Below are 24,677 nucleotides of genomic sequence, written 5' to 3'. Positions count from 1 at the left end.
ATCCCTTTTCCTGGGAGTAGGCGAGGGCTGTGCTGCGCTCTGGGGTAGGAAAGAGCAAGGACCGGGAGGCATGGGGCAGAGAAGGGGCTAGGGCGTGGATTTGGGTTTGGGCAGTAATTCTGTTCTGCGATCTTCTAGCTCTGTGACTTTAAGAGGCATTGATACTCCGTCGCTATTGCCTTAGCAGCACCTACCTTAGGGAGCAGTGTGGATTCCAAGGGGTCAAGGGCAGCACTGAGCATAGCGCCTGGCACCAGCTAGGAATACAGCCAAGCTGTGAATTGTCCCCGAATTTAACAGTTTCCATGAGGAAACCCTGCCCCTAGGGGGAGTCTTGAGCACACCTGTCCCCTGGGTTCCCAACCCCTCGCGACATCGGTTCACTGAACTTCCCGCCAAGGTGAGAGCCCAACAGTCCAGCCCCACTCCTCCCGGGGTCCAGGGAGACCTCTGGCCACAGCGGGGGCATCGCGGGTAAATGAGAAGTAACAGCTGGCGTCACCTAATGCTGGGGTGACCAACGCGGGGGAAAAAGGCTTAGCAAACAGCAAAGACCCGTAGTCTCAGGTGAGTCTGCAGTAGTCTTTCCGCGTTAACACGCACGTAGACAAGGGAGTTGGAAAGCAGCGCTCCAGCGGGTTAATGTCGCCGTTCCCGCCGTTCCAGTGAGGACAGGTGCGTCTGCCCCTTCCGCTTTCCCTCCAGTTCAATACCTATTGTTTCTCCTTTCAAATATGTGATTGTACTAACTCTTTCCATATGAAAGAATTCTCCTTATTTAAATTTTAAAAAGTTTAAAAAAAGAAACTTCCGCTGAGCGGAAGGCAGATACAGTCCCTCTTGTTTTAAAAGACGCAAAGGCACACAGTAACGCCAAAGCCCTTACTGACGTGCTAGAGAGGGGACGCCTTCACGTGACAACCTTGGAGTCTGCGTCGGCGTCGCGCACGCGCGCCTCTGCCTGTCCCGACAGGCCTGGCGAATCCAGCGTCTAGCAGGTCGGTGGGAGGTGCTGAGCGCCGAGCAGCGAACAGTACTCCTCCTCCCCCGCCGACGATTTCAGGCGTAGCAGGACTTGGGGAGCAGCACTGCGGAGACTGGACGAAACGCGAGTACGTTTGCCGCTCTGGGGACTAGAGGCCAGTGGGAAGACGGGGTTGGGGGGGCAGGGTCATCTTGTGTCCAATGCCGTTGGAACAGGGGGCGGGGCCGGGACAGGCGCGCCAGGGGAAAGAAGCGGGGTTCCGGGGGCAGGCGAAACTTCTGGGGAACCTAGTGACTGGAGACGAGTGCCGCCTGCGGGAGATAAGGGGAGCACCCAGGAAGAGGGGGGGCGCCTGCCAGGTTGATGCAGCTTCAGGGCGGGGGGCATCAGGGGCAGACTCAGCCTTAGAGAAGTGGCACTCCAGGAAGAGAAAAACCTCGGGGTGAAAAGAGGGGCCCCAGGGCCTGGTACTGCCCAAGGATGGAAGGGAGGGAGGCGCATGGGGCGGAGGAGGAGGCTCTGAGGCTCTGAAGGCTCAGGTCACAGAGATGTGAACAGGCAACACTGGCCCAGGCGGGAGGGGGTCCGGGAGGCACCTTGTCCATCCCAGCGGCCTGCCTCCCAGGAGGTGCTCAGCAGGTGCTGGAACGAGATAGAGTGGGTATTCGGTCTGGAGGTTCCTGAAGTCCCACCTTGGTTGACTGCGTTGTCTTCTGACTCCCGCCAGTCCCCCAGCATGGTCCTCCCTGGTGCATCTGACCTTCCTGCAGCCTCTGAGCCTTTCTGGTTGCCACCCATTTACTGTGACAGCTGTTACGGTCTTTTCCAGGGGCTGCACTGCGGCTGGCTTTTCTACGAGATGTTGGAATTTTTGCAGCGCCCTGTAGTGGTGACGGCCGATGTCAACCTGAATGTGGTGGCTCTGACTGTGGTGGGGTTACTGAGCCGACTGTGGCGACTCGCCCATCCCAGGGCTGTGGTGTAAGCCAAACAGTGCCTTTCAGGGTGAATCAGAAAGAACTGTAATTTGTTGGCGACAGCGTAAACGGGAGAGTGAAATTCTGGGCTTGTTGGCGATCGATGTTTGGGGCAGTTAGAGGAGAGGCTGGTGTGTCCCCAGGAAAACCCCTCCAGAGTCTACTTGCTCAGTCTGCCCCTGAGGTCTGTACCAAGCGCAGTAGCCTCTGGTGACCATTGAAAAACTGAAGACTGGAGGGCAGGACACTAAGTGTAGGGAAGTGAGTGCTCACCGACGTTAGAGTGTGCTCTTTGTCACAATTGGAAATCGTTCCTTTCACTATTAAAGGGCTGCTGTTTGTTACCCGATTAATGCATGTGTTCTTTTTCACTTAACTTTTGATTTTTTTTTAAGATTTTAAATTTTATTCACTTTTAGAGAGAGGGAGAAAGGGAAAGAAACATCACCGTGCAAGAGATTTGGTTGCCTCTGCATGTGCCCAACTGGGGACCTGGCCTGCAACCCAGGCATATGCCCTGACTGGGAATCGAACCAGCAACCTTTCAGTTTACAGGCCAGTGCTCAATCCACTGAGCCATACCAGCCAGGGCTTGTTTAATATTTCATTATGGAAAACACCAGAGGGGACTGTGTGGAGAATGGGCGAGAGGTGAGGGGATTAAAAAGATCAAATAGGCAGTTACAGAATAGCCATGGGAATAGTCCGGTGTCGGAAACGGAGTAGCCAAAGAACTTATACACATGACCCATGGACATGAACCATGGTGGGGGGACTGCCTGAGGGAGTAGGGGGTGCTGGGTGGAGGGGGGAAATCAGGACAACTGTAATGGCATAATCAGTAAAATAATTAAAAAAGAAAACATTAGCCCTGGCTGGTGTAGCTCAGTGGATTGAGCGTGAGCCTGCAAACCAGGAGATCGAGGTTTGATTCCTAGTCAGGGCACATGCCTGGGTTGCAGGCCAGTTCCCAGCAGGGGACCCATGAGAAGCAACCACACATTGACATTGCTCTCCCTCTCTCCTTCCCTTCCCCTCTAAAAGATAAATAAATAAAATCTTTAAAAAAAAAAGAAAAGGAAACATTAAACATACAAAAGTAGGAAAAATAGCGTAACGACCCCCTGACCGATGTATTCATGAACCAACTTCAACAGTTACCAGCTCATAGCCGCCCCTCACTGCAGCGGACGCTTTTGAACGTCATAGACATATTTCATTCATAAATAATTCAGTATACGTGGGTGCGCAAAGTAGGTTTACAGTTTGTGGGGCAAATAATACAAAAATTAAGTAATAATACGAGAATAAAGCCTGCTTCATGTACTCAGGACTGTAGACCGACTTTCCCCACCCTGACGGGCTCTCAGAACTCTAGGTTCTTGAACAACACATAACCACAGGAGTGCCATCACACCTGAACACAGCTGACAGCAGTTCCTTCCGGTCAGCATTGGAGAACGTTCTGTTGTGGTTGGTTCCTGCGTAGTGCTGATAGACAAGGGGATCAGCGTGGGGGGGGGGGTCCTTCGGGGGGCTGGCTAGTGTACACCCTAAATCAAAGCTGGAGAGAGCAGTAGAGTCCGTGTCGGGAAGGCCTGTTCCGACAGACAGATGATGCTCTCATATCTGGGGCCCACTCGTGGTTGGGGTAGAAGGTCCGGCCTTTGCCGACCACTCCTTGAAGTCATTTGGAAACAGGAGCACGTTTATCCTGGCGCCTTTTAAAGCTACGGTTTGTAGTGAAATGTAACTCAGGCTTGTTTTTCAGCTTCGACGAAGTGTACTATGGGCAGTACATCTCTCTTTACATGAAGCGAGTCTTCTTCTTCGACGGCAGCGGACCACCCCTGGGCCACATGCTGCTGGCCCTGGGAGGTAGGAGCCCTTCCAACGTGGAGGTCAGAAGGCAGAAGCCATGTCTCGTTACTGGTTTACCGTGGTTTCCCTCCTGGCAGCAGGTTGGCACGGCTGGAGTGTTGCCGACTGCGATCCTTACTGACTGATCCTGTTTCAGGTTATTTGGGAGGATTCGACGGTAACTTCGTGTGGAACAGAATCGGAGCAGGTAAAGGACCGTGTTCCCTCCCCTGTCAGTGGTCCCCTGGTCCCCTGTCAGAGTGGACAGGCAGCGCCTGCGCAGGACCTCACAGGTGTGGGCTGGAGGTCGCGCCCAGGATGCGATCGGCTGCCTGCGGGCGTGCAGGTGAAAGGCTTTCAGCAAAACCAGTGAATGTCTCAGTGCTCATTAGTCACAGTGACTGTTTTATTTATAGTTTTTGGCACACACCGCACAGTCTTCATGAGCATCCCATCTTGGGCATTGTTTGTGCGTGGAAATCACGTGTGCTGCTGTGATGTTTCAGGAACTGGGTGGGTGACTTATAAATATAAGGCATCAGCCCCTTCCAGACTTAGTCACCGTCCCCGTGTGCGCAGCGAGCTTGTGTCGCAGGTGCTCTTCCACGTCAGGTCCCGATGGCGTCCCCGGTCTCATGGGCTTCCGTCCTGGAGTCTGCGAACGTGAAACTGTTTAAAACCACGGTGGTGTGTGCGCAGTGTGCTCAGTGTCCCTGGTCGCTTCCCAGAGTACAGCAGCAATGTGCCCGTGGGATCCCTGCGCCTGCTGCCGGCCCTCGCAGGGGCCCTCGCAGTCCCCATGGCCTACCAGATCATGGGGGAGCTCGGCTTTTCCCACTGTGCCGCCGTGGGAGCCGCCCTGCTGGTGCTCATCGGTGAGGCCCTGGCCCTGCCGGCTGTGGTGCGGCCCAGGTGGGAGGAGCGCGGGCCCCGTTAGGTTCTGGTGTGGCCCAGGAGAGCTCAGGGGTTAGTAGATGTGCCCCCCCGCAGTGGCTCCTACTCCCAGGGGAGAAGGAAGCTCAGCAGCTGGTCCACATCTGACTCTGGAGTCACCCCTCTCCCAGGCTGCGGGCTGTGGGGCGGGGGGCAGCCGTGTAAACCGGGCGGCGCAGACAGCCTGCCCAGGTCGCTGTGAGCACCTCCACCTGCGCCCCTCTGCCCCTCACCGATAACCTGCCTCCTTCCACCGCCTCCCAGGCCCAGCCCAGCGAGGTGGGAGCTTCCGTGGGTGTTGTTCGGGAAGGGCTTTCAGCCCAGGTTTACAGACCAGTGGAAGTAACTCACAGGCAAAGTCAGACTCCAAGACAAAAAGATTTGTGTTTGCTGAGTGACGGCTCTTGGGGAGACCCTGTGCCCACACGGTGTTAAAACGTTCAGGGCAGCCCTGCAGGGTTTGCTGTTTCTTCTGCAGACCAGGAGAAAGGCTCCCCAAAGTGCAGTGACTCGGAGTCACTATCCGAGACTGGGGTCTTCGTAGGTGTGACTCACACCTAAGCGTTTGCCCTCAGGGTAGTGGATCAAGACCCCTGCCAGGCACCGCCCCCCATTCTGAATGCCCCGCCCCTCTGTTCTGAGCCTTTTAGAATCTTCTCTGTCTGCGTGAACGTTTTCATCTTCGTCCCCATGCCCTCGCGTCCTTACCGCTGACGCATGTCCCCTTCCCCACAGAGAATGCTCTGGTCACTCAGTCAAGGCTCATGCTTTTGGAATCGGTGTTAATATTTTTCAACCTGTTGGCCGTGCTGTCCTACCTGAAGTTCAACTCCCAAAAACACAGGTATGGAAGGTGGGACCCGCCCTTCCTCGTTAATGAGGAAGAGGAAGCTGGGTGGTCTGTGGACCCGAGGAGGGCTGACACCTTTTCATTACAGGGAGCTGCTCTCGAGCTTTTGGTCACCTAGACTGGCCTTTGGCTTGTGACTTCATAGACACAAACACATCCTCATTTTTTTTTTTTTTTTTTTTTTGTAACTTACACTTAAGCTGGAGAAATGTTCTGGCCAAAAAGAAAAACCTAACTGGGGCTGATGATTTGAAGCAGAGGGTTCATTTTCCTTGTCCCTGAAGTTCGGGACAGCCACGTGACCCGGGAGATCGAGGGGACGAGGCTGGAGGAACTGTCCCCAGCCCTGCCTTCTCGTTCTGCCCCCAGGCCCTTCTCTCCGAGCTGGTGGCTTTGGCTGATGCTGACAGGAGTGGCCTGCTCCTGTGCAGTTGGGTGAGTCTGTCCCCCGAGTCTGATGGGCGCCCACACCCTCCTCGTCTCTGTCTCGTTTTAACTTCCTCTCCACGGGTCTTCTCAGCATCAAGTACATGGGTGTTTTCACGTACTTGCTGGTGCTTGGAGTCGCCGCCGTGCATACCTGGCACCTGATAGGAGACCAGGACCTGTCAAACGTGAGTTCTGATGGCAGGTGCTGCACCAGGCTGGCTGTGCAGGATGCGCAGAGGATGGGATGCGCCGCTGCGGGCGCTGCTTCGGGAGGGGACAGGAGGCCGGGGCTGCGTTGCCCTGCGAGGTGGGCGCGCCTCCCTGTGTGTGTGGGAGGGACCACTCCTCCGCCTTCCGCCTCGGCAGGTCCGCGTGCTCTGCCACGTGCTGGCCCGAGCGGTGGCGCTGCTGCTTGTCCCGGTCGTCACCTACGTGCTCTTCTTCTACGTCCACCTGACTCTGCTCTGCCGCTCCGGGCCCCACGACCAGATCATGTCCAGTGCGTTCCAGGCCAGCCTGGAGGTGAGAGGGGACGCCCCACTTCACATGGGGAGATTAGCGGGAAAACCAGGTGGAGAAATGCAGCGTGCACTTCCGTTCGGCCCTCCAGTCCTGAGCCGCAGACTGCAGAAATAAGTGAGAGCCTAGCTCGCACCAGGGTGGTCCCCGGCGACCACAGAGGGCCCTGTGGGCTCCGGCGGTGCAGGTGCTTCTGGGGACTGGCACAGCGCCGGGGTCCGCTCTGGCGGCCTTCGCAGAAACAGCAAGGTGCCCCAGGTGCAGGGGTCGGGCACCGTGGCCGGGAGTCGCCCGGCCCTGCTCTGAAAGGCCGGCTCTGTTGAGGCCAGTTCTGCGTTTGGGGTCAACTTCCACTCAAGTCTGGTTTTGCCTTAAACAGACGTGATTATCTTGTCTCATGGGATGCGGTCTGAATTCGGTGAGGGGCACGGTGGGGCTCGCGGGTGCCCGGCTCCCAGGGTCGCCATCAGGCGAGGCAGCCGTGGTGGTTTTGTTTGGTGTCGCAGGGCAGGGTCCTGCTGTGTGGGACTGTGATTGCCCACGCCCCAGACACGCTCCCCGACGGAGGAGCGGCCATGAGGGTCGCCGCACCAGTCTCTGCCTCTCACCTGCCGCCGTCTGCTCCTGTCCTAGGGAGGGCTGGCTCGGATCACACAGGGCCAGCCCCTGGAGGTGGCCTACGGTTCCCAGGTCACTCTGAAGAGCGCCTCCAGCAGACCTGTGCCCTGCTGGCTCCACTCCCACCAGAGCACCTACCCCATAGTGTAAGGAGAGCCGCTGCCGTCCTCAGTGGAAGGTGGTGAAATGTTTATTTTTCACGTTTTGGGCCCCACCAGCCTTCACTTTAGGTGCGAGTCCCGCAGGGCAGGGGCCCCGGTGAGCCTGACGCGCCCACGCTGGCCACTGTGTGCCCGGCACTTGTGCTGCCGCCTAGGGCGTGTGTTCCCACCGCCCTTAGAGTCAAGCTTCCTGTCCTTTGGGCCTTATGCTCCCAAGGCCCCTCGCCAGGCCGGCTTCGCAGGGGCCTTGGGAGAGCGACCAGTGGGCCCCGGGCCAGACCCCGTGAGCCGAGGCTCTGTGTGGGCCTGTCCACAGGTACAGCAACGGCCGGGGCAGCTCCCACCAGCAGCAGGTGACCTGTTACCCCTTCAAGGATGTCAACAACTGGTGGATTGTCAAGGACCCCGGCAGGTGCGGAGATTTGATTGATTTATTTTAGAGGGAGGAGGAAGGAAGGAGAAAGAGGGGGAGAAACATCAAGGTGTGGTTCATCTTGTATGTTGCCCCCTGGGGACCTGGCCCACAACCAGGCATGTGCCCTGACTGGGAATCGAACTGGTGACCCTTTGGTTTGCTGGCTGGCACTCAATCCACTGAGCCACACCAGCCATTTTTAATTCAAGGGTGGCTGGCAGAGCTCCCCTCCTGACCTTGCCAGAGGAGGCCCTGGAGGGACAGACCTCGGCCCTCCTGTCTGTCCTCCATCCCTCTTTCCCCGAAGCTTGCAGCCCAGCCCTGAGGGGGGGACCCCGGGTCACAGGTGAGATCATCCCGCAGTGAGGTGCCCACTCAGTGCCCCCTGGTGTTTGGCAGACCTGTTCCCACCCCTCTCTGCACAACAAGAACTTGCCCCCACCCCCCTCGGAAGCCATTTTCCTGCTCAGACCCACAGATGGGACCCCCCTCCCCTCCCCTCCCCTCCCCTCCCCTCCCCTCCCCTCCCCTCCCCTCCCTCCCCTCCCCTCCCCTCCCCTCCCCTCCCCTCCCCTCCCCTCCCCTCCCCTCCCCTCCCCTCCCCTCCCCTCCCCTCCCCTCCCCTCCCCTCCCCTCCCTCCCCTCCCCTCCCCTCCCCTCCCCTCCCTCCCTCCCTCCCGTCAGTCAGCAGTGCTAACGGTTCTGCTTCCAAATGAGCTCTTGACCTGTCCAGGTCTCCGGGTCCTGTTTCCCTGCCCCCCAGAAGGGTCTGCATTCACTCCCACCACCCCCACGCCAGCTTCAGCAGCCCCCTGAGGGGCCCTTGAAAACAGAGATTGCATCGAGTCCCTCCCCTTCTCAAACCCCTTGCTGAGCTCCCACTGCCCCCAGAATGAAATCCAGGCCCCGCCCTCCAGCCCCTGGCTCCAGCTCCTTCCCGCCCGCCCCTCTCACACGCTCTCCTGCCCCTGCTTTTCTAGAGCGGGGCAGCCTCCAGCTGCAGGCTCTGCATCGCATGAGATTCTGTCCCGCAGCCTGGACCGATCCCACCCGACTGGCTCCTCCTCATCTAGATCTTGGGGGTCAGGTGCCCAAGGCTGCCCTAACCTCCCTCCAGGGCCCCACGCCCCCCTCTCAGTCACTGTCCTGCTGGCTTCCCACATCCTCGGTCACAGGCCGTTTGCTCCCTTGCTCCTGGGTTTTCCACTTAGTGCGGTAACTTGGGGGCAGCGGCCACGCTCAGCGCTCAGCCCCACGTTGGGACCAGTTAGGTGCCGGGTGTGCACTGAGCAGAAGTCTGGCCGGGAGGCTTTCTGGGTTGGCACCGTGGCCTCCGTTTGTAGGTAACAGAGCAGCCAAAGTGTGACTGTGGCCGGCAGAGCCCCGTGTGGAAGCATGGGGAGGGACCACGGGTTTGAGAAGCAGGTTCAGTAAAACACATTGTGTTTTACGAGTTTGCCCGGTAGCAGGGACGCACTGACCGGGTGGCCGTGCAGTTCCAGTTGTCCCCACTGTGAGCGCCCAAGTGCCCTCAGCCAGCCTGTGTTCCCAGGCACCAGCTGGAGGTGAACAACCCACCGAGGCCCGTGCGGCACGGGGACGTGGTGCAGCTGGTGCATGGCATGACCACCCGCCTGCTGAACACGTGAGTGCCACGCTTGCCGTTCTGCCTGTTCCTTCCCCTGTCCCCGGGGCCTCCCTGTCCCCGGGGCCTCCCCCTCCCTGGGGCTGCAGCGGCAGGGGAGGGGAGGAAGGAGATGGCCTTGGTGAGGGACCAGGAGCTGGGAGGCCGGCCCGTGAGCTTTGAGGGTGCAGGTGAGGGAGGGCAGCCCGATGCCATGGCCCCTCTGTCCTTGCTGCTGCCAGAGTGTCAGTGCGCCCCGCAGGGTCCGGACTGAGTTCCATGGGGTTGGAAGGGTCTGGACACGTTGACTGTCAGCCAGCCCTGACTGACCTGACCCCTGAGCAGCCTGTATTTAGGGGTGCCCGGGCCACCCCCCAGCCCCTCTGGACGCTTGGCCACACTCTTCTCTAGGAACTTCGTCTCTGCATCGTTTCTGCCTTCTCAGTTTCATTTACTGTAGCGCCTCAGGTGGCGCCTCTTTGGGTCATAGCGGCTACGGGACCCGGGCGGTTGTCCCTCAGGCTGAGCTGCCTTTGTTTCTGAAAAGCAGCCTTTCCCCTTTGAGGAACAGCGGGCCAGGAACCCCCTGCGAGCGTTGTCTGGTGTTGCAGGCACGACGTGGCGGCCCCCCTGAGCCCCCACGCGCAGGAGGTGTCGTGCTACGTGGACTACAACATCTCCATGCCAGCCCAGAGCCTCTGGCGGCTGGTGAGTCCCAGTGGGGGGGAGGGGCGTGGCGTGGCAGCCGTCCACGCTTTCGAAAGAGCCTTTCAAACTGTGCTTAGGGTGACTGGTTCAGGCATAAAGTGGGGAAGCTGATGTGCCACCGTAAACGGCTGTGGGACCTCGCAGAGGACAGAGACTGGGTTCCGGGGCTTCCTGTGTCGGATGAACAGTTTACCCATAAGCTCGGTTCCGGGTTCCGTGCGGTTCTCGTGGCTCCGCCCAAAGGAGGTGCTCCCACGTGGTCAGCCCAAGCCCAGGCCACCGAACACAGGACGGGGGCTCCGGCCACCTTCAGTCAACCAGGGAGCCTCCGCTGTCCCCGTGCCACAGACGCCCCCGCGCCACGCGTGTGCACGTTCCGCTTCGCCAGCCTCTCCTCCGATGTGCCCACCTCGACGGGCGGTGTTCACGCTGCCCTTTGTCATCGGCACCGCCCCCCGGCTGCTGTCTGGCTGCTGGGGCTCCTCACTGATCCCTTTCTCCCCCCCCCCCCCCCCCCCCGTTTCTGCTGGTGGCCCCTTGAGTCCCACCTGGAACAGGGAGGACGGCTGACCACGACACAGCCCCTGGGTTCTCCGGTTTTTGCCAAAACCTGTGTGACCTCGTGGGGTCGTTGCAAGGCTGTGACAATGCCAGGTGCTCTGTAGATGTTAGTTTTTTATTACCCGACGTCAGGAGTCCCCTCAGGGAGCCTTTCGGGCACAGTCTCCAACCTCCATTCCGCCACCTCCGCCCTGGGGCCCTGGCTCCGAGCCCTGTGGGTGAGCCAGCGTCCCAGAAGCCCAGGGAGGGCAGCAGCCTCGCAGTCTCCACTGTGAGCTGCCTCCACAGGTGGGGGCGGTGTCCCCAGAGGATCGGCCTGCGGCCCCCCTTACACCAGCCCCGTCACCTTCGGCTCTGCCTGTGGGGAAGCCCGACACGCAGAGTGCTCAGCAGCCGCATTGTTCCAGGACGTGGTGAACAGGGACTCGGACGCGGAGACCTGGAAGACCATCCTGTCGGAGGTCCGCTTCGTGCACGTGAACACTTCCGCCATCCTGAAGGTCAGGGGCGCTGCTTCTCGGCTCGGCCTGGCCCAGCTCTGGCTCACAAGACCTGTGCGCCAACACCCGGCGGGGCCGGCCCTTCCCCCAGGACGTCTGCCTAGAACTGGTGCCACGTTCCCACTGAAGGCAGAGAGGCCTTTGTGGCTCCCGGAGCCGGGCCCTGACGTGAGGCCCCCCGCAGGGGCAGTCTGTGCCTCCTGCTGGCTGCTGACCTCGTGCTCCCGTGGGGGGCCCCTCCCATGGGGCCGCGCCGGGGCCTGTGCGGTCTCCTCAGGCCCTGCTGCCCCGTGTCTTCCAGCTGAGTGGGGCGCACCTCCCTGAGTGGGGCTTTCGGCAGCTGGAGGTGGTCGGGGAGAAGCTGTCCCGGGGCTTCCACGAGAGCACCGTGTGGACCGTGGAGGAGCACCGCCACGGCCGGAGTGAGCCTGCCCGCTGGAGCGGCCGGGGGTGAAAGGGCGAGCCGAGCTTCCCACCGGCCCAGAGACCCTGATGTGCAGAAGTTTCGCGTGGGGGGAGGAAACAGGTGCCGCGGTGCGGGGGCCTCCGGAGGCAGGGGTGTGGCTTCAGGCCAGCCAGCAGCTGCTGCCGAGCATCTGGCCCTGGTCCCGCTCATGCCGCCCGGGTTCCGGTGTGTTCCGTCAGGCCAGGAGCAGAAGGAGAGGGAGCTGGAGCTGCACTCCCCTGCTCGGACGGACGTCAGCAGAAACCTGAGCTTCTTGGCCCGGTTCTCGGAGCTGCAGGTGGCGTGCGGGTGGAGGGAGGTGTGACTGCCCCTGGGGAGCGGGTGGGGTTCCTCCCTGCCCAAGGTCAGTCTTTACCTGGGACCTGACTCGGCACCGGAGGAGTGTGCCCCCCCCTCCACTCAGTGACACACACAGCACTGTGGTCCCAGGCCTGTGGCTCTGCAGGCCCGTTGCCAGGGTGCTCTCTGAGGCCCCCAAATGAGCCCCCGGCAGTATGATGGAGCCCTAAAGCTCCCAGAACCAGGAACTTGTGGGCCCTGGTCTGATCGTACCCTAGCACTCAGACCAGTCACTTCATCCACAAACGAGGTGACACCCCTGGGGCGGGCCAGCTCACAGGGCCACCAACAGGTTAGAAGTCCGGTCTCCTGAGAGTGTGCCTACCAGGCCAGTACGCTGCCTGTGCTGCACATCCCCAGTGAACTTGAGGGGGGCCCCAGGCCCTGGGGAGTCCCTGAGTGACCGGGGGCTGGGCTCGGTTGCAGTGGAGGATGCTGACGGTGAGAAGCGACGACTTGGAGCACAAGTACAGCTCAGCGCCGCTGGACTGGGTCACCCTGGACACCAGCATCGCCTACTGGCTGCACCCCAGGACCAGTGTGAGCCCCAGAGCCCCTCCGCTTCCTGCCCCTCCCCCACCCGGGCTCTCTCCTCGGTGCCCTCCCACAGGCCCAGGGCTCACTGTTCTCTCTCAGGCCAACAGTCCTGCCAGACGCCGGGGAGTAAGGTCCTGTCTGCTTTCTGGCGAACATGGTTTTTTAAGCATCCCCGCTCTGGCCCCTCGCATCTGAGCCCCTCAGAACTTCGGTTAGGCAGCTGTGGTCACTGCCTCCTATAGAAAAGGCAGCCGGCCTGAGCGCCGGGTCGCACTCATGGGGTCAGGCAAGCTAAGGGTGCTCGCTGTCCTCCCCGCCCAGGAGGCTACCACAGCACTCGCTGCCGTCAAACAGTTCTGGCTACTCCTGGGGTAGACCAATCAGCACTTTCTAGAATGGGCCGTCTGGTCTGTCTTGGTGTGGGTCTGCGGGCGCCCCCTTGACGCAGGCGGCACTGACAGCCTCTCCCTGCACTCGGCTCCAGGCTCAGATCCACCTGCTGGGAAATGTAGTGATCTGGGCTTCCGCCGGCCTCGCCACCGCGCTCTATGCCCTGCTCTCCTGCTGGTACCTGCTCAGACGCCGGAGAAACATCCACGACCTTCCCGAGGGTGAGTGCAGCCGCGCCGGGTTCTGACCGCAGCACTGCCTTCAGGGGACAGCTCTGTCTCTGCATCCAGGGGACTTAAACTGTTTCATCTCCAGAAACAAAACATCCTTGCAGTTCAGCTTCCGCGTGGCCTTAGGGGCATCTCCAGGGAGCTGCAGGTTCTGAGTGGGGTTTGCTCCAAGAGCCCAGGACAGGAGCAGCCTCTGCTGAGGACGGAGCTGCCATGCGTGGCTTTGCTAGTAACAAAAGTGCTTAAAACCGTCTTGAGACAGAAAAGGAGTAAACCCCCAGGCCAGGCAGGGCCCGAAGGCACCGTCACTCTGCTGGGCTCTGGGAGCTGGTCCATCCTCCCCAGCTCCTGAGGAGTCAGGCCAACTAGACATTCCTGATGCACGGTGGCCAGCAGGGACCCGGGACCAGCACACGGAGGCTGGGCCTGGCCCCCAAGGGGCTGTATTTCCCAGGAGGAGGGACAGTGAGGACCCAGCAGGAAGCTGCAGGGTTCTTAAGAGTCTGTTCTTCCTCCAGACACGGCGGAAGTGGGGGGCAGGGGCGGGGCTCGAGAGCTGAGAGGCTGTGTGTGTGACCCATGGGTGTGTGAGTGAGTCAGTTCTCGACTGGCAGAGCCTTGTGGGGTCCAGCTTAAGTTGACGTCCCCACAGACTCCTGGCAGCGCTGGGCACTGGCCGGGGCCCTGTGCGCCGGCGGCTGGGCCGTGAACTACCTTCCCTTCTTCCTGATGGAGAAGACACTCTTCCTCTACCACTACCTGCCTGCGCTCGCCTTCCAGATCCTGCTGCTCCCCGCGGTCCTGCAGCACGTCGGTGAACACCTGTGCAGGTGTGGGCCTCGGCAGCCGCGCCCCTGGGCTAGGGCTGGGTCCAGGGGACCGCTGAATGACAATTTCAGTGTGATGGGGAAGGGGTTGAGGTCACAAAAGGCGCAGACAAGGTGCCACAGGTTTGGAGGACGAGGCTGTGTCTGTGTATGGGGTGGAGCAGCTGGTGCGGATGGGAGGCAGGAAGGACACGGGCCCGGGGGGCCAGGACTGGAGGCCAGGACCAGAGAGATGTGGGCGTGTTCCCGGCCAGCTGTTGGCTGTGGCCAGGCTGCACGGGGGTGCAGAGGAGATGAACCAGAGAGCTGTGTGGACGTGAGCCACCGCCTGGCAGCCAGCGTGGATGGGTACTTGGGTCTCCCAGGGCAGGGGTGGGTGGCACTGGCGTCTGAGGTGACGTGGAGCAGGAGACGAGTGAGGAAGGTTGGGCTTGGCACATCGGGCAGGATGTGACAAAGCTGATGACCAGGTGGGGGTCAGTGGCCACCAGGTTGTGGAGGCCGAGATGGCGTGTAGGTGGAGGAGGTCGCGGTGAGGAAGGGTCAGCTTCCCTCACACCCTGCTCTGCTCTGGTGCTGCAGGTCTGAGCTGCAGAAGAGCCTCTTTGGTGCCCTGGTGGTGGCGTGGTTCTCTGCTGCCTGCCGTGTGTTCGCCATGCTGCGCCCACTAACCTATGGGGACACGTCGCTCTCGCCCAGCGAACTCCAGGCCCTTCGCTGGAGAGAGAGCTGGGACATCTTGATCCGGAAACACTAGCAGGCCCGGCCCGGTCCGGTGAGCACCAGGATGGGGCCAGGCCCCGGCCTCGCCATCTCTGGTGACATGCGGCCCACAAGCAGGGCTGGGCCGGGCCGGGCCCAGCTCCACTCTGGTCCCATTTGACACGGCCCTGTGTCGGGCGCGGCATTTTCAGCTGAATCTGGTTTTGCCCACGTGACCAAGCACACGCTGTGTCCACTAGTTCCTAGGACCTGTGAGTCAGGACATGCTGAGTGGCCAGTGTGGGGCTCAGTGACGGAGGAAAAGTGGGGAGTGGGCAGGGAGGGGCGAGTCAGGGTTGGCGGGACAGGGCCTGACTCCCGACCGACGCAGGTCTGGTGGTGGGACTAGTCCTCCCTCCCGAGCATCCACTGCACCCACGAGTTGGGACCTCTGCCCCAGCAAGGCCCGGATTGCCCTGGAACATTCCAGTGTCAAATGAGCCACTCCAGTGACTGTCAGAACCCATCCTGGGCCCTGGCTGGGCTTCTCAGTGGTTTGGAGCGTCGTCCGTGCACCGAAAGGTGACCCCATCGGGGCACATGCCTAGGTTGTAGGTTCGGGCCCCTTGGGGTGTGTCCAGGAGGCAGCCTATCAGTGTCTGTCTGTCTCCCGTCCTCTCCGTACAATCATCGTGCTCCGGTGAGAAAACAAAAACCACCCCTGCGAGATGCCTGCCGAGCGAGCACCTCCTCGTCCTGAATTGGCCTCATCTGGTGCAATGAAACACAGACAAAGCGGCATTTGTGTGGGTGCTGTTTATTGATTCCCTCTCCCAAAGGGCACAGGACGCTCCACAAAGCCGGTACGGTCATCAGAAACCAGCCCCGGAGCTTGGCCAGTGTCATGTGCTGTAGAACCATAACTGCCTGACAAGAGACCTGACGTGCCACTTGGCTGGTGGCAACAGGAAAGGGTAACTTTCCCAGCCAGCCACCACACAGGAGGGGGGAGATGGGCAGGGCGCTGCAGGTGACAGGTGGGTGAGGTGCGCACCTGGATGAGGGGGACAGACGGGCTGGCCTCCTGGCCGGCAGACACATGGCTGGAGGGGAGAGCCCTGGACCCGGTCCTAGGCTGTGTTGGGGGGCGGGCCCTGCCCAGACAGCACCTGGGCTCAGACCCCATCTGCAGGGGCCAGGCAGGCTCGGGGCTGGGCACAGTGGAGACCCCGCCTGCTGTCCAATGCTGGTTGAGAAAACACTTGTCCTCCGAGGCCCCCCCCAGGCCAGGAGGAGACATCTCAGGCTCCAAGATCAGCATGTGCAGGTCAGCGCCCTTCGGCAGGTCATGAAACTGGGTTAAAAGGTCACTAACTAACATGGTGTTACAGAACAGAATAAAACCACACGGGGATATAGAACATAAGAGGGAAGTTTTACCTCTTCAAATTTTCAGCTGATGCACATGAGAACCTGACTGTACTAGAAAAAGCTGCTTGCTGTGAGGTCACTGAAAATAGCACAGCCCATGTCTGCTGCCTGCCACCTGCCAGACACGGCCAGTGTTGTGGCAGTGAGCGGAGCAGGGCCGCCCTGTGACACTGTTCAGTGGCCTGACGCCCCACCCTCCTCCGCATGGGGAGGAAGCGGCACACGCTGTTGTTTCTCACCAGTTAGGATGTGTCCAGGTGTCCCTGTCACTGAGGACACCCTGACCCTCACCCCCCTGGCCATCCCAGGTGAGAGAGGGAATGGCAGGTGTGTGTGGGGGCGGGCGGGCAGCTCCAGGGGGCCCGCCCGGGGCCGCATGCCACTGTTCAGTGCGGCCTGCTGCTGGACTCCAGGTGTGACCGTTTGCCGGCTGTCAGCACCCGGGGGTGGTCTCCAGGCTCAGGAAACGTCCTCTTGTAGCTGCGTCCGTTGGCCCCTCCACGCTGCCACCTGCAGATGTCCCCACTCAGGATGTCCTGGATGTGCTGCACAATCAGGTTGATGGCAACTGCGGGGAACGGGCGAGCGCATGTCAGTGACACCACCTGCCCTCCACCAAGCCTGCAGCAAGCCCTCAGGGCGGCTGGCCTTCCCTGGCTACGCCCACCCACCGAGATCAGCAAGCTGTGACTCCGCCCCCTTTACTGAGGCGTAGTCGACGTAACATCGTCACCGGTCGGCTGGGATGGGGCTGTGGGAGTGGACAAGGGCCAGGCAGCCTGTGGGACCTGTTCTTACCCATGTTGTCGACCCCTCGAGGGATAATCACATCGGCATATTTCTTCGTCTGCAACGCAAACGGGACCAGTAAGGATCTGGGCTCCCTCCCACCCGGAGGAGACATCAGGCTGCTCGGGGCTCAGTGTGGTAGCCAGAGAGCAAGCCCTGGGTCCCTGGCCTCTGAGCACACAACATAACTTCCCCTGCAGTTCGGGGTCTTTTGTGAGGACGCCCCAGAGGGGCGAGCAGGGCAGCACGCATGTGCTGCCCACGGAGGGCTGCGCGGACCTGCTCACGTGCCAAGCTCAGCTCACTGCCCCAGCCTGTGTGGGAAGGGGGCAGAGGCAGGACCCAACCAGCACCCTAGGAGGGCTCACCTAAGTCACGCAAAGTGGGGGTAGGAGGGCATGGTGTGGCGTGGCCTATGGGATGGACCTAGGAACTGCTTGGTGCTGTTGGAATGTGAACTTGGGCCCAGGAGGCACATCGCGAGATAAGCCACTGAGGCAGGCAGGGACCAAGTCCTAGGGCCACAGTGTCTGCAGGCAGGGGGACCCTCAGCTCCCGAGTGAGCTCACTGTTGGAAGGCAGGGGGGAACGGAAGACAGCAAAGAACCCAGATAGGTCGTCACAGCAGGGAGGGACACAGCCTGGTCCCAATCAGTGTGAGCTACCGTGAAGGGTGGGGGACATGCAAGCTCAAGGCCAATTCTTGGGGCCTGCTGAGGAGTGTTGCCCCCACACGGGGTCAGCAGTCAGATCTGGTGTCCACAGTACACAAGTCAGTTTTCTGGTTACTTTCAGAGACTTCAGGGAACACAACTGTAGAGCAAAAAGGGTTTCCTTCCACAGCAGCAGTGAAAAATCGCCTGTGCTGTGCACCCAGGGCAGGCTCCCGAGGCTGGTTCCCACACGCTGTGTGTTTACCTTTAAATGTTGTTAAATGTCCCTCTAAGACACTGCAAGTGAGGAGAGCCACAGCCCTGTCTGGCCACGAATGTCAGGAGGAGGAAAGGACAGAGAGCTGCACAACCGGGGACCCCTCCCCGCCAGCCAGCAGCAGCTGGGGACCCTGGCCTGTGGGCCAGACAGCCCTGTGGGCAGTGAAGGGATGACCCCCTTACCCTTGAGAAGTTTGCCTCTGTAAGGGAGGAGGGGGTCAGCAAGACCGTGCCATCAGTGACAAGAAGCACTGCGGGACACACAAAGCCAATGGGCCAGGAGCAGAGAATCTTTGGGGGACTTCGGGCTTGCCCAGGGACCCAGGGAAAGGCCTGATGCAGGGAGGAGGGAGCTGGGGTGGCCACAGGGGCACAGGACTTGTCTGGGCAGAGGAGTGGCGAGGGCAGAGCAGCCTGGGAGCCAAGGACTGGTCCCTGCATGCTCAGGTACGAGCTCAATTCTCCATCTGTAAGTCAGACCACGCGTGTGCCCACGCCTCGGCTCCCACGGAACCTGGCACTGCGTGTCTCCGGGAAGGGAGAGGAGGCGCTCCCACCCAAGTGCAAGGCGGGTACCGGCAGGCAGAACTCCTCAAAGGCGGGCTTGACGAAGGTGGTGTACTGGGTCAGAATCTGCTCCAGGTCCCTCCCGCGGTTCACGTCTCGGAGAACTGCAGAGACACGAGCCGGGTGGCCACCTTCAAACCCCGAGACGCGTGCCCCGCCTCGGCTGGGCGCAGGGAGGCCGGGCCACCTTACCTCTTCTCGACAGCCTGACGTCGGAGTCGGTGTCCACAAAGAGGCGCAGGTGGAACATGTCCCGGATCTCCTGGCTGTAGAAGACCAGGATGCCCTCGAATAGGACCACGTCCGCAGGGTAGACCACTGTGGTCTCGGGCAGCCTGCAAGCGAGAGCAGCACGTGGGCCCCGCTGGAGATGGGGTCTCCTGAGCACTGACTCCCGGAGATGCCTCACGGTGGGCGAGCCATGTTCACAGAAACCATGGGCCAGTGCCTGCTGCGGGGCGATTTGTGTGAGGCTGGAGGACAGGCCCCAGTGAGCTCCTGGGAACCAGTGGCTCACCTCGAGTGGGTCACAAAATCATAGGTGGGGACCTCGACAGTTTTGCCCTCCACGATGTTCTTCAGAGTCCGGTGCATCAGGTTGTTATCAAAAGCATCTGCAGTGACGGAACAAGAGGCAAGATAGTCCAGTGTCCTGTACTGGGACAAGAGGGGATTCCCTCTGCCTCAGAGTCCGCCAGCCACAGCTCAGTGGCACCAAGGACCCTAAGGAGCACACGGCCTGCAAGCTGCCCTTGGCAGAGCCCCCTGTGGTCCCGCAAACCATAGGGTGGCCCTGTCCTTGCCGATCTCAGGCAGGGCCACCGCTCAGGCTGCTGTCCCACCCAGAAGTCTGAACACAGGGGTCCCCTGATCAGCTGACAACTGAGAGGCAGGTGGGTTGGTCAGGTATCTGCTTCTCCATTTCTGGGAAGTAACCACAGACTGTCGCTGTTGAGCCTTCCTCGCTTGGGTCCCCAGGAGGAGGATGAAGATGGGGGTCAGCCACTCATGGACCCACGGGGGGGGGGGGGGGGCGGTTCAGGGAGGGGCAGGCAGGCTGCATCCAGCCCCCCCCCATCTTCACCTGTTCCCCTGGCCCCCGCCCACTGCTGACCCTCAGGAGCTTTGCCCCAGGGCAGGTGGGGAAAGGAAGAGCCACGGTGGACAGTGGTGTGTAGAAAGGCAGTGGGCAGCTGAATGGGTTTCTCCACCTTCACAGGGCAGAGTGGTGGTCCCAAAGGCCCCTCCCCGGGGCAGACTTCCGGACTGGCTCCCACCAAGGGGTTCGCAGAGTGCATCTGGCCCCACCTCGGGGTATCTGGGTGATCTCGTAGGACCATTGGGAGTCTCTGTGCAACCCCGGGCCCAGCCCCACGGCCTACCCTCCTCCCCTTCCCGCTTACCCCAGGGTCTCTAGACCTACCTGGATGGTCGAAGTTGTACTGCCCCTTCAAGGCCTTGGCCTTCTGCTCCGCCGTCAGCACCTTGTAGAACCTGTCTTGGCTCAGGATGACCAGCTTGCGCTGCCGGTGGTCTACTTCGTTCTGCCCCAGCAGCTCCATGATCTTCTCACACACCGTTGACTGGGACACACAAACGGGGTCCCCGCCTGAAACCGCGCCTCCTGCCAGGCTCGCGTCTTTCCTGGGTGCTTGTGCGCGGAGCTGGCTCCTGAAGACACTGGCCCACCAGCCCACCGGGTCAGCGACGGGAGGGCTGGGCCTGGCGAGAGGTACTGGCGGGCGCAGCACCGAGCTGGGGCCCCGAGGACAAGTGCGCCATCCGCTGCCGAAGCCCCGGCCGAGGCCGGGTCCACCAGGGCCGCAAGCCCTCCGCCCCCGCCCCGCCCACGCCCGGGCAAGGGCACCTAGGCAGCGGAGGGCTGGGGTCTCTTCTCTGGACAGAGACGTGACGGCGCCGCGAGGTGTCCCGGGGGCCGCGGGGACTCAGCAGGCCCCGCCGGGCCGCGCAGCCCCTTACCTTGCCGCTGGCGGTCCCGCCGCTCACCCCGATTAAGAAGGGCCGCTGGTGAGGCCGGTCCGCCTCTGGCGCGGCGCCCCCGCAGTCGCCGCCTCCAGCCGAAGCCATCTCCGGCCCCGCCTGCTCGCATCGAGCGCCTCGCTGCTGTTGCCTCCAGAAACCAGTCGGTCCGACCCCCTTCCGGCGGTCGGAGGCCGGCCCCTCCGCCGCCCAGCGGGTGCGCGCGGGGCACGGCGGGAGTTGTAGTTTGAGGTGACCGGCGGTGCTGCGCGTGCGTGAGTCCGGGCTGGCCGCGGCTTCCGGGCGGGGTCTGAGCGTCCGTGGCTCCGCGTGCTTGGTTTTCGCTGCAAAGGACAAAAGCTGTGCAGCTCCGCAGCCGGCTGCGAGAGTCTCGCGGCCTCCCCAGCAGAGGACTGTAGCCGGGAAGCTTCCCTCCATCCACATCTCCCGTGCCCGGGCCTTCGGAAATGATCTCGCGTGATTTCAGGGGTCCTGTGGGGATACTGGTCGGCACGTGGGACTCCAGAGGTCCGTGGCCCGGGTGGGAAGGTGGAACTGGCTTTGCCGCCCCGCGTACGGGCACTCTTGAGAGCGGGGCATCCACCTCCGCCCCTAGTCGGTGCCAGCCACTCCCGCCTTCACCACCCCTGCCAGACCCATGCTTAGCCCTTGAGGCTCCCCTCCTCCCTTACCCATCCTCCATTTCCTGCCACTGCCAGGCTCGTGTCCGCCAGCCTCCCCCTCTAGAACCTTTGGTTGCTCCCCACTGTCTTCTGCAGCAAGTGCCTCCTGCCCTCTTCAGCCTGCCGGCCATGGTGGGCAAATGCCATCCAATGACTAACTTTTAGACTCTGGAGCTAGGCAGACTCATGCACTGAGCCAAGAAGGCAGAGACCAGTCTGTTGGATCTCACCCATGTCCCAGGGCCTGGCACGGAGAAGGCCAACTCCCACGGGCTCAAATTGTAGATTTCCCCCAGGCATCAAGACTCTTCGCAGCCCCAGCGCCTACTGCACTGGGAGCGCGCCATGAATATTTGATGCCGCTGAAACGCGATGCAGGGGAAGCAGAGCAACATGCAAATATCAGGCAAAGTCCCCGTTTGTGCAACTTCCGAGGTATTCACCTATCTTGGGAGGGGTCACGGGCAGCTTGGACTGATCAGGGAGCCGGTGTGCAAGGGCACTTGGGCCTCCCGAGTTCTGTGGATCTGGACAGAGGGGAGCTGATGAAGGGACCGCTGGGTCAGCATGAAAAAACAGCCGCCTGATGATGGAGAACAATTTAAACAGGAGCTCAAAACTCGAGGACCACCCACCCGTTCACAGTAGGCTGGCAAGGCCAGGAGCCAGGTGCTAGGGCCAGAGTTGGGGACAAACCTTACCTCTGCTGAGTGACCTGGGCAGGCCTGTGATCACTCTGTGTGTCCTCACTTCCCAAACAGGGGGAATGGTGTGACTGTTAAATTAACGTCTGTTAAGTGGAGCTCAGGGTGCAGGAAAGGGAGCAGGACTCAGCAACAGACCAGAGAGACCTTGAAATGGCAAAGTTTGTTATGTCCTAGAGGAAGGGCACAGCTTGCTTTGGGGGGCCTCATGGGAGGTCAAGGCGGAGGGCAGACAGATGCGGCAGCTGGGGCTCATGCCTTTATCAGAGCCTGAGGGTGGAGTGCTTTGGGGTTCCTGCACTGAGGCTGGATGGGCCAGTCCAACCCACAGACCTTATCTGGGGAGCACAGATGGGGAATGTGCAGGGGTGGGGGTGGGCTGGAGACCACTGGTGTCCAGGCTGCCGGAGCAACCCTTTCGGGAGCTGGCATTTGCTGTGACCGGGCTGCTGCCTTGGCCATGCGGAGCAGCTGAGCTCGGCTAGCAGGCAAAGGGCTTGCACAGGGCCCAGCCCACACGAGGTGCCTGGTGGGTGTTTTCCTGTGCTTATCTATTTGCCAGTGTTCCTCACAGTTAACCACATTGATTCTACTGCCTTTTGTGTTCTCGATGCACTGGCCTTTGGGGGCCTTACAGACCTTGGGAGAGACAGCCCCTCCCTGGGCCAGCCAGTTCTTAGCCACAGTGAAGGCAGCCAACCAGCCAGTCCCCCACCTCATCTGACTCACACTCCACCAAGCCCAGGCCTGACCTCCCTTTCTCACAGACCCCATCCTCAGCCGGACTGACTCTTTGCAGCAGCCCTTCCCCCAAGACGCACCAGCCCCTCCCTAGCTGGGCCAGGCCAGCCTCATCCATGCTTTCAGTAGCCCCACCATGTGTCTTGAAAGCCACCAACACAGCTACAAACTGGGCCGTAGATGCTGCAAATGCCTGCATCTGGGTTCATCTGGTGAGCAAAGGCTCCCCGAGGTCATGGCCTCAGCTGCTAGTCCGGCTGCACCTCCCTGCCACACAGAGTGAGCGTTGGATGTTGCTGAACGAGGCCGGGGGTGAGACTTGCCACTCTCAGGGCATGGGGTTTCTCAGAACCAGGGGAGGAGAACTCATCCGAGGGGCCTGTGACTGCCCCCTGGGATTCTGCCTCTCTCTTCATCCCCCAGCCCCTCAAGTTTGGGGGAGCTGGGGAAGCGCAGGCCACCCTCCTTCGCCACTCCCTTAGCCAATCCAGCCACCTGCAGAAACACTGGTCTGCTCCAGGCACATCTTTTTTCCTTGGACTCAGCTCTGAAAAGAGGTCAGCAGGTGCCCGACGTTCCAGGTAGTGTTTTCTGCTGTTTTCCCAAACCCGTGTCGTCACAGAAAAAGACACAAATACAAGGAAAACTAGGCTCGCCCATAGCCCCTCCCTCTGGGTGTGTGGTTTGTGTTCTGGTGTCTGCTCTTCTGGCCTGAGATGGCTGTGGCCAGAGAGCGTGGAGTTCAACGATGTTTGGCTAGGAATCCAAATAGCAGTGGGGGGCCCACAACAGCCTGTCAAATGCTCAGAGAGAGGACCCCACAAATCACTGAGTAGTAATTAGCAAAAGTTTATTTCTCACACACCAGACAGACAGTTCGGAACCCGGAGCTCTCAGACCAAAACGTGGAATGTTGTTATAAAGCCACGTACACAGTGAGGGCTTGCGACTTCCTCCTGCCGATGGGTTGTGTTCAAACTTTCCTAATGATAGTAAGCTGGATAGTGATTACCTCGGGTCAGTTTTGGGAACTGAGTTTTGCTTATAATTTCCAGAGATATAAGGAAGAAATGACCCAGGTCCAGTTAGTCTTCCAAAGTAAGCCGGGCTCAGCTCAGCACACCTAAGCTGGTTTTTGTCTGCTCCGGGAATGTTCTCGGCTGGTCTCCGTTTGTTCTTGGTCCTAACAAACCCTGAGAAGTGGGTACCATCATCACCCCACTTTCCCGCAGCGGAAATTGAGGAGCCAGTGGTTCCACGGCAGACTCCCCGGAGGTCTGTGGCTGCAAGTGGACTTGCGGGTCAGGAGAGCCGAGTTCCCAGTCTCGGGGAGGCACCTTCACGCACATGTGCAGTCCAGACAGAGAAGTGCCAATCTCCCTGCTGGGAGACGAGACAGGGAAAGCCAACCCTGGTCAACATTAGGCCCTAGAATGGAGAAGGTCCTCACAGCCAGCCAGTGGTTGGAGCCAAGCTGCCCTTAAAGGGTCCGGGACCAGATGGTGTCCGGGGGCCTGGGAGTCGAAGCCACAGGCCTCCGCAGAGTGGCAGGGCTCCGAACTGGCCCTCCAAGCACAGCTGGAGCCTGGGCCCGAGCTGCCCCAGGACCACCTGGGCCAGCAGAGACCCCAGACAGAGAAAGTAACAAAAATGGCCCAGCCCACCGCTGGTGACTTCCCAAAGGCTCCCTGGAGACAAAGGCAAAACTGCCTCCTGTCCCGGGAAGGTGCGTAGCACCAGGTCGGCTTCATGGAGGACGGCTGCTGGTGCAGACCGGTAGGTGACTGGTGCTGCTGATGGGCTGCCTTGTGTCTGAAGCTGGAGGTTGAGAGGATTTTACTGGGCCAGCCAGAAAGTCCCTTCGGGTTTGTCCCTCTGATGTCCCTCTAGCAGCGCTTGTCTTTAACTTCATTGGAAACAATTTTGTTAGATTGTATTGTGACAGCTATCATATCAGCGAGCATTTAAAAAAAGCTCACTGAAATTGGCGAATTTTTGTGCAGCCAGTTTAATATTGAAGATGGAAGAAAATATGCAACATTTTTGGCATATTGTGTGTTAGTATTTCAGGAGAGGTAAAAACACGACGGAAACACACACACACACACACACACACACAAAGGGAGAGATGTGTGCAGGGAGTGGAGAAGGCGCTGTGACTGATCGAACGTGTCAAAAGTGGTTTCCAAACTTCCCCTACTGTTGACATTTTGGCCAAA

General features: G+C 60.5%; 2 protein-coding genes across 8 annotated transcripts; one reads left to right on the top strand and one right to left on the bottom strand.

The window, feature by feature from the left end:
- The first annotated feature begins 380 nt into the window (after window positions 1-380).
- Window positions 381-15,430, top strand: POMT1 (protein O-mannosyltransferase 1). 6 transcript variants are annotated; one of them, XM_053667751.1, is made up of 21 exons: window positions 577-675; window positions 853-1,112; window positions 1,815-1,966; window positions 3,734-3,840; window positions 3,980-4,030; window positions 4,551-4,697; window positions 5,491-5,599; window positions 5,975-6,040; window positions 6,126-6,219; window positions 6,401-6,556; window positions 7,187-7,317; window positions 7,649-7,744; window positions 9,300-9,392; window positions 9,983-10,079; window positions 11,048-11,140; window positions 11,442-11,562; window positions 11,786-11,883; window positions 12,372-12,485; window positions 12,967-13,093; window positions 13,755-13,932; window positions 14,512-15,430. In XM_053667751.1, exons 3-21 carry the CDS (start codon window positions 1,845-1,847, stop codon window positions 14,684-14,686), a joined length of 2,175 nt encoding a protein of 724 aa, XP_053523726.1. In that variant the 5' UTR covers window positions 577-675; window positions 853-1,112; window positions 1,815-1,844; the 3' UTR covers window positions 14,687-15,430. The 6 variants fall into 6 exon arrangements, with proteins under 6 accessions (XP_037014424.2, XP_037014427.2, XP_037014425.2 ...); XM_037158529.2 differs by lacking the exon at window positions 577-675 and adding an exon at window positions 381-567 and having other exon boundaries at window positions 6,126-6,556; window positions 7,187-7,349; XM_037158530.2 differs by having other exon boundaries at window positions 576-675; window positions 6,126-6,556; window positions 7,187-7,349.
- Window positions 15,429-20,565, bottom strand: UCK1 (uridine-cytidine kinase 1). Of its 2 annotated transcripts, XM_037158534.2 has the most exons (7): window positions 20,331-20,560; window positions 19,774-19,933; window positions 18,868-18,964; window positions 18,543-18,685; window positions 18,360-18,454; window positions 16,861-16,909; window positions 15,429-16,630 (listed from the first exon to the last, which is right to left on the bottom strand). In XM_037158534.2, exons 1-7 carry the CDS (start codon window positions 20,436-20,438, stop codon window positions 16,449-16,451), a joined length of 834 nt encoding a protein of 277 aa, XP_037014429.1. In that variant the 5' UTR covers window positions 20,439-20,560; the 3' UTR covers window positions 15,429-16,448. The 2 variants fall into 2 exon arrangements, with proteins under 2 accessions (XP_037014429.1, XP_037014430.1); XM_037158535.2 differs by lacking the exon at window positions 18,360-18,454 and having other exon boundaries at window positions 20,331-20,565.
- Window positions 20,566-24,677: the final 4,112 nt, after the last annotated feature.

Source organism: Artibeus jamaicensis, unplaced genomic scaffold, assembly GCF_021234435.1.
Source record: "Artibeus jamaicensis isolate MK-2021 breed Jamaican fruit bat unplaced genomic scaffold, CSHL_Jam_final contig_471, whole genome shotgun sequence".
NCBI classification, from domain to species: domain Eukaryota; kingdom Metazoa; phylum Chordata; class Mammalia; order Chiroptera; family Phyllostomidae; genus Artibeus; species Artibeus jamaicensis.
The sequence above is the reverse complement of the archived record's forward strand: the minus strand, read 5'-3'. Positions and strand labels throughout refer to the sequence as shown.

Coding starts and splice junctions, on each gene's coding strand:
- POMT1 (XM_037158529.2), top strand. CDS start 1,845: ATGTTGGAATTTTTGCAGCGCCCTGTAGTGGTGACGGCCGATGTCAAC. Junction 5,600..5,974: donor TTCAACTCCCAAAAACACAG/GTATGGAAGGTG, acceptor TTCTGCCCCCAG/GCCCTTCTCTCCGAGCTGGT. Junction 11,141..11,441: donor ACACTTCCGCCATCCTGAAG/GTCAGGGGCGCT, acceptor CGTGTCTTCCAG/CTGAGTGGGGCGCACCTCCC.
- UCK1 (XM_037158534.2), bottom strand. CDS start 20,438: ATGGCTTCGGCTGGAGGCGGCGACTGCGGGGGCGCCGCGCCAGAGGCG. Junction 16,910..18,359: donor TTGAGGAGTTCTGCCTGCCG/GTACCCGCCTTG, acceptor TTTGCGTTGCAG/ACGAAGAAATATGCCGATGT. Junction 16,631..16,860: donor TCGAGGGGTCGACAACATGG/GTAAGAACAGGT, acceptor CGTTCCCCGCAG/TTGCCATCAACCTGATTGTG.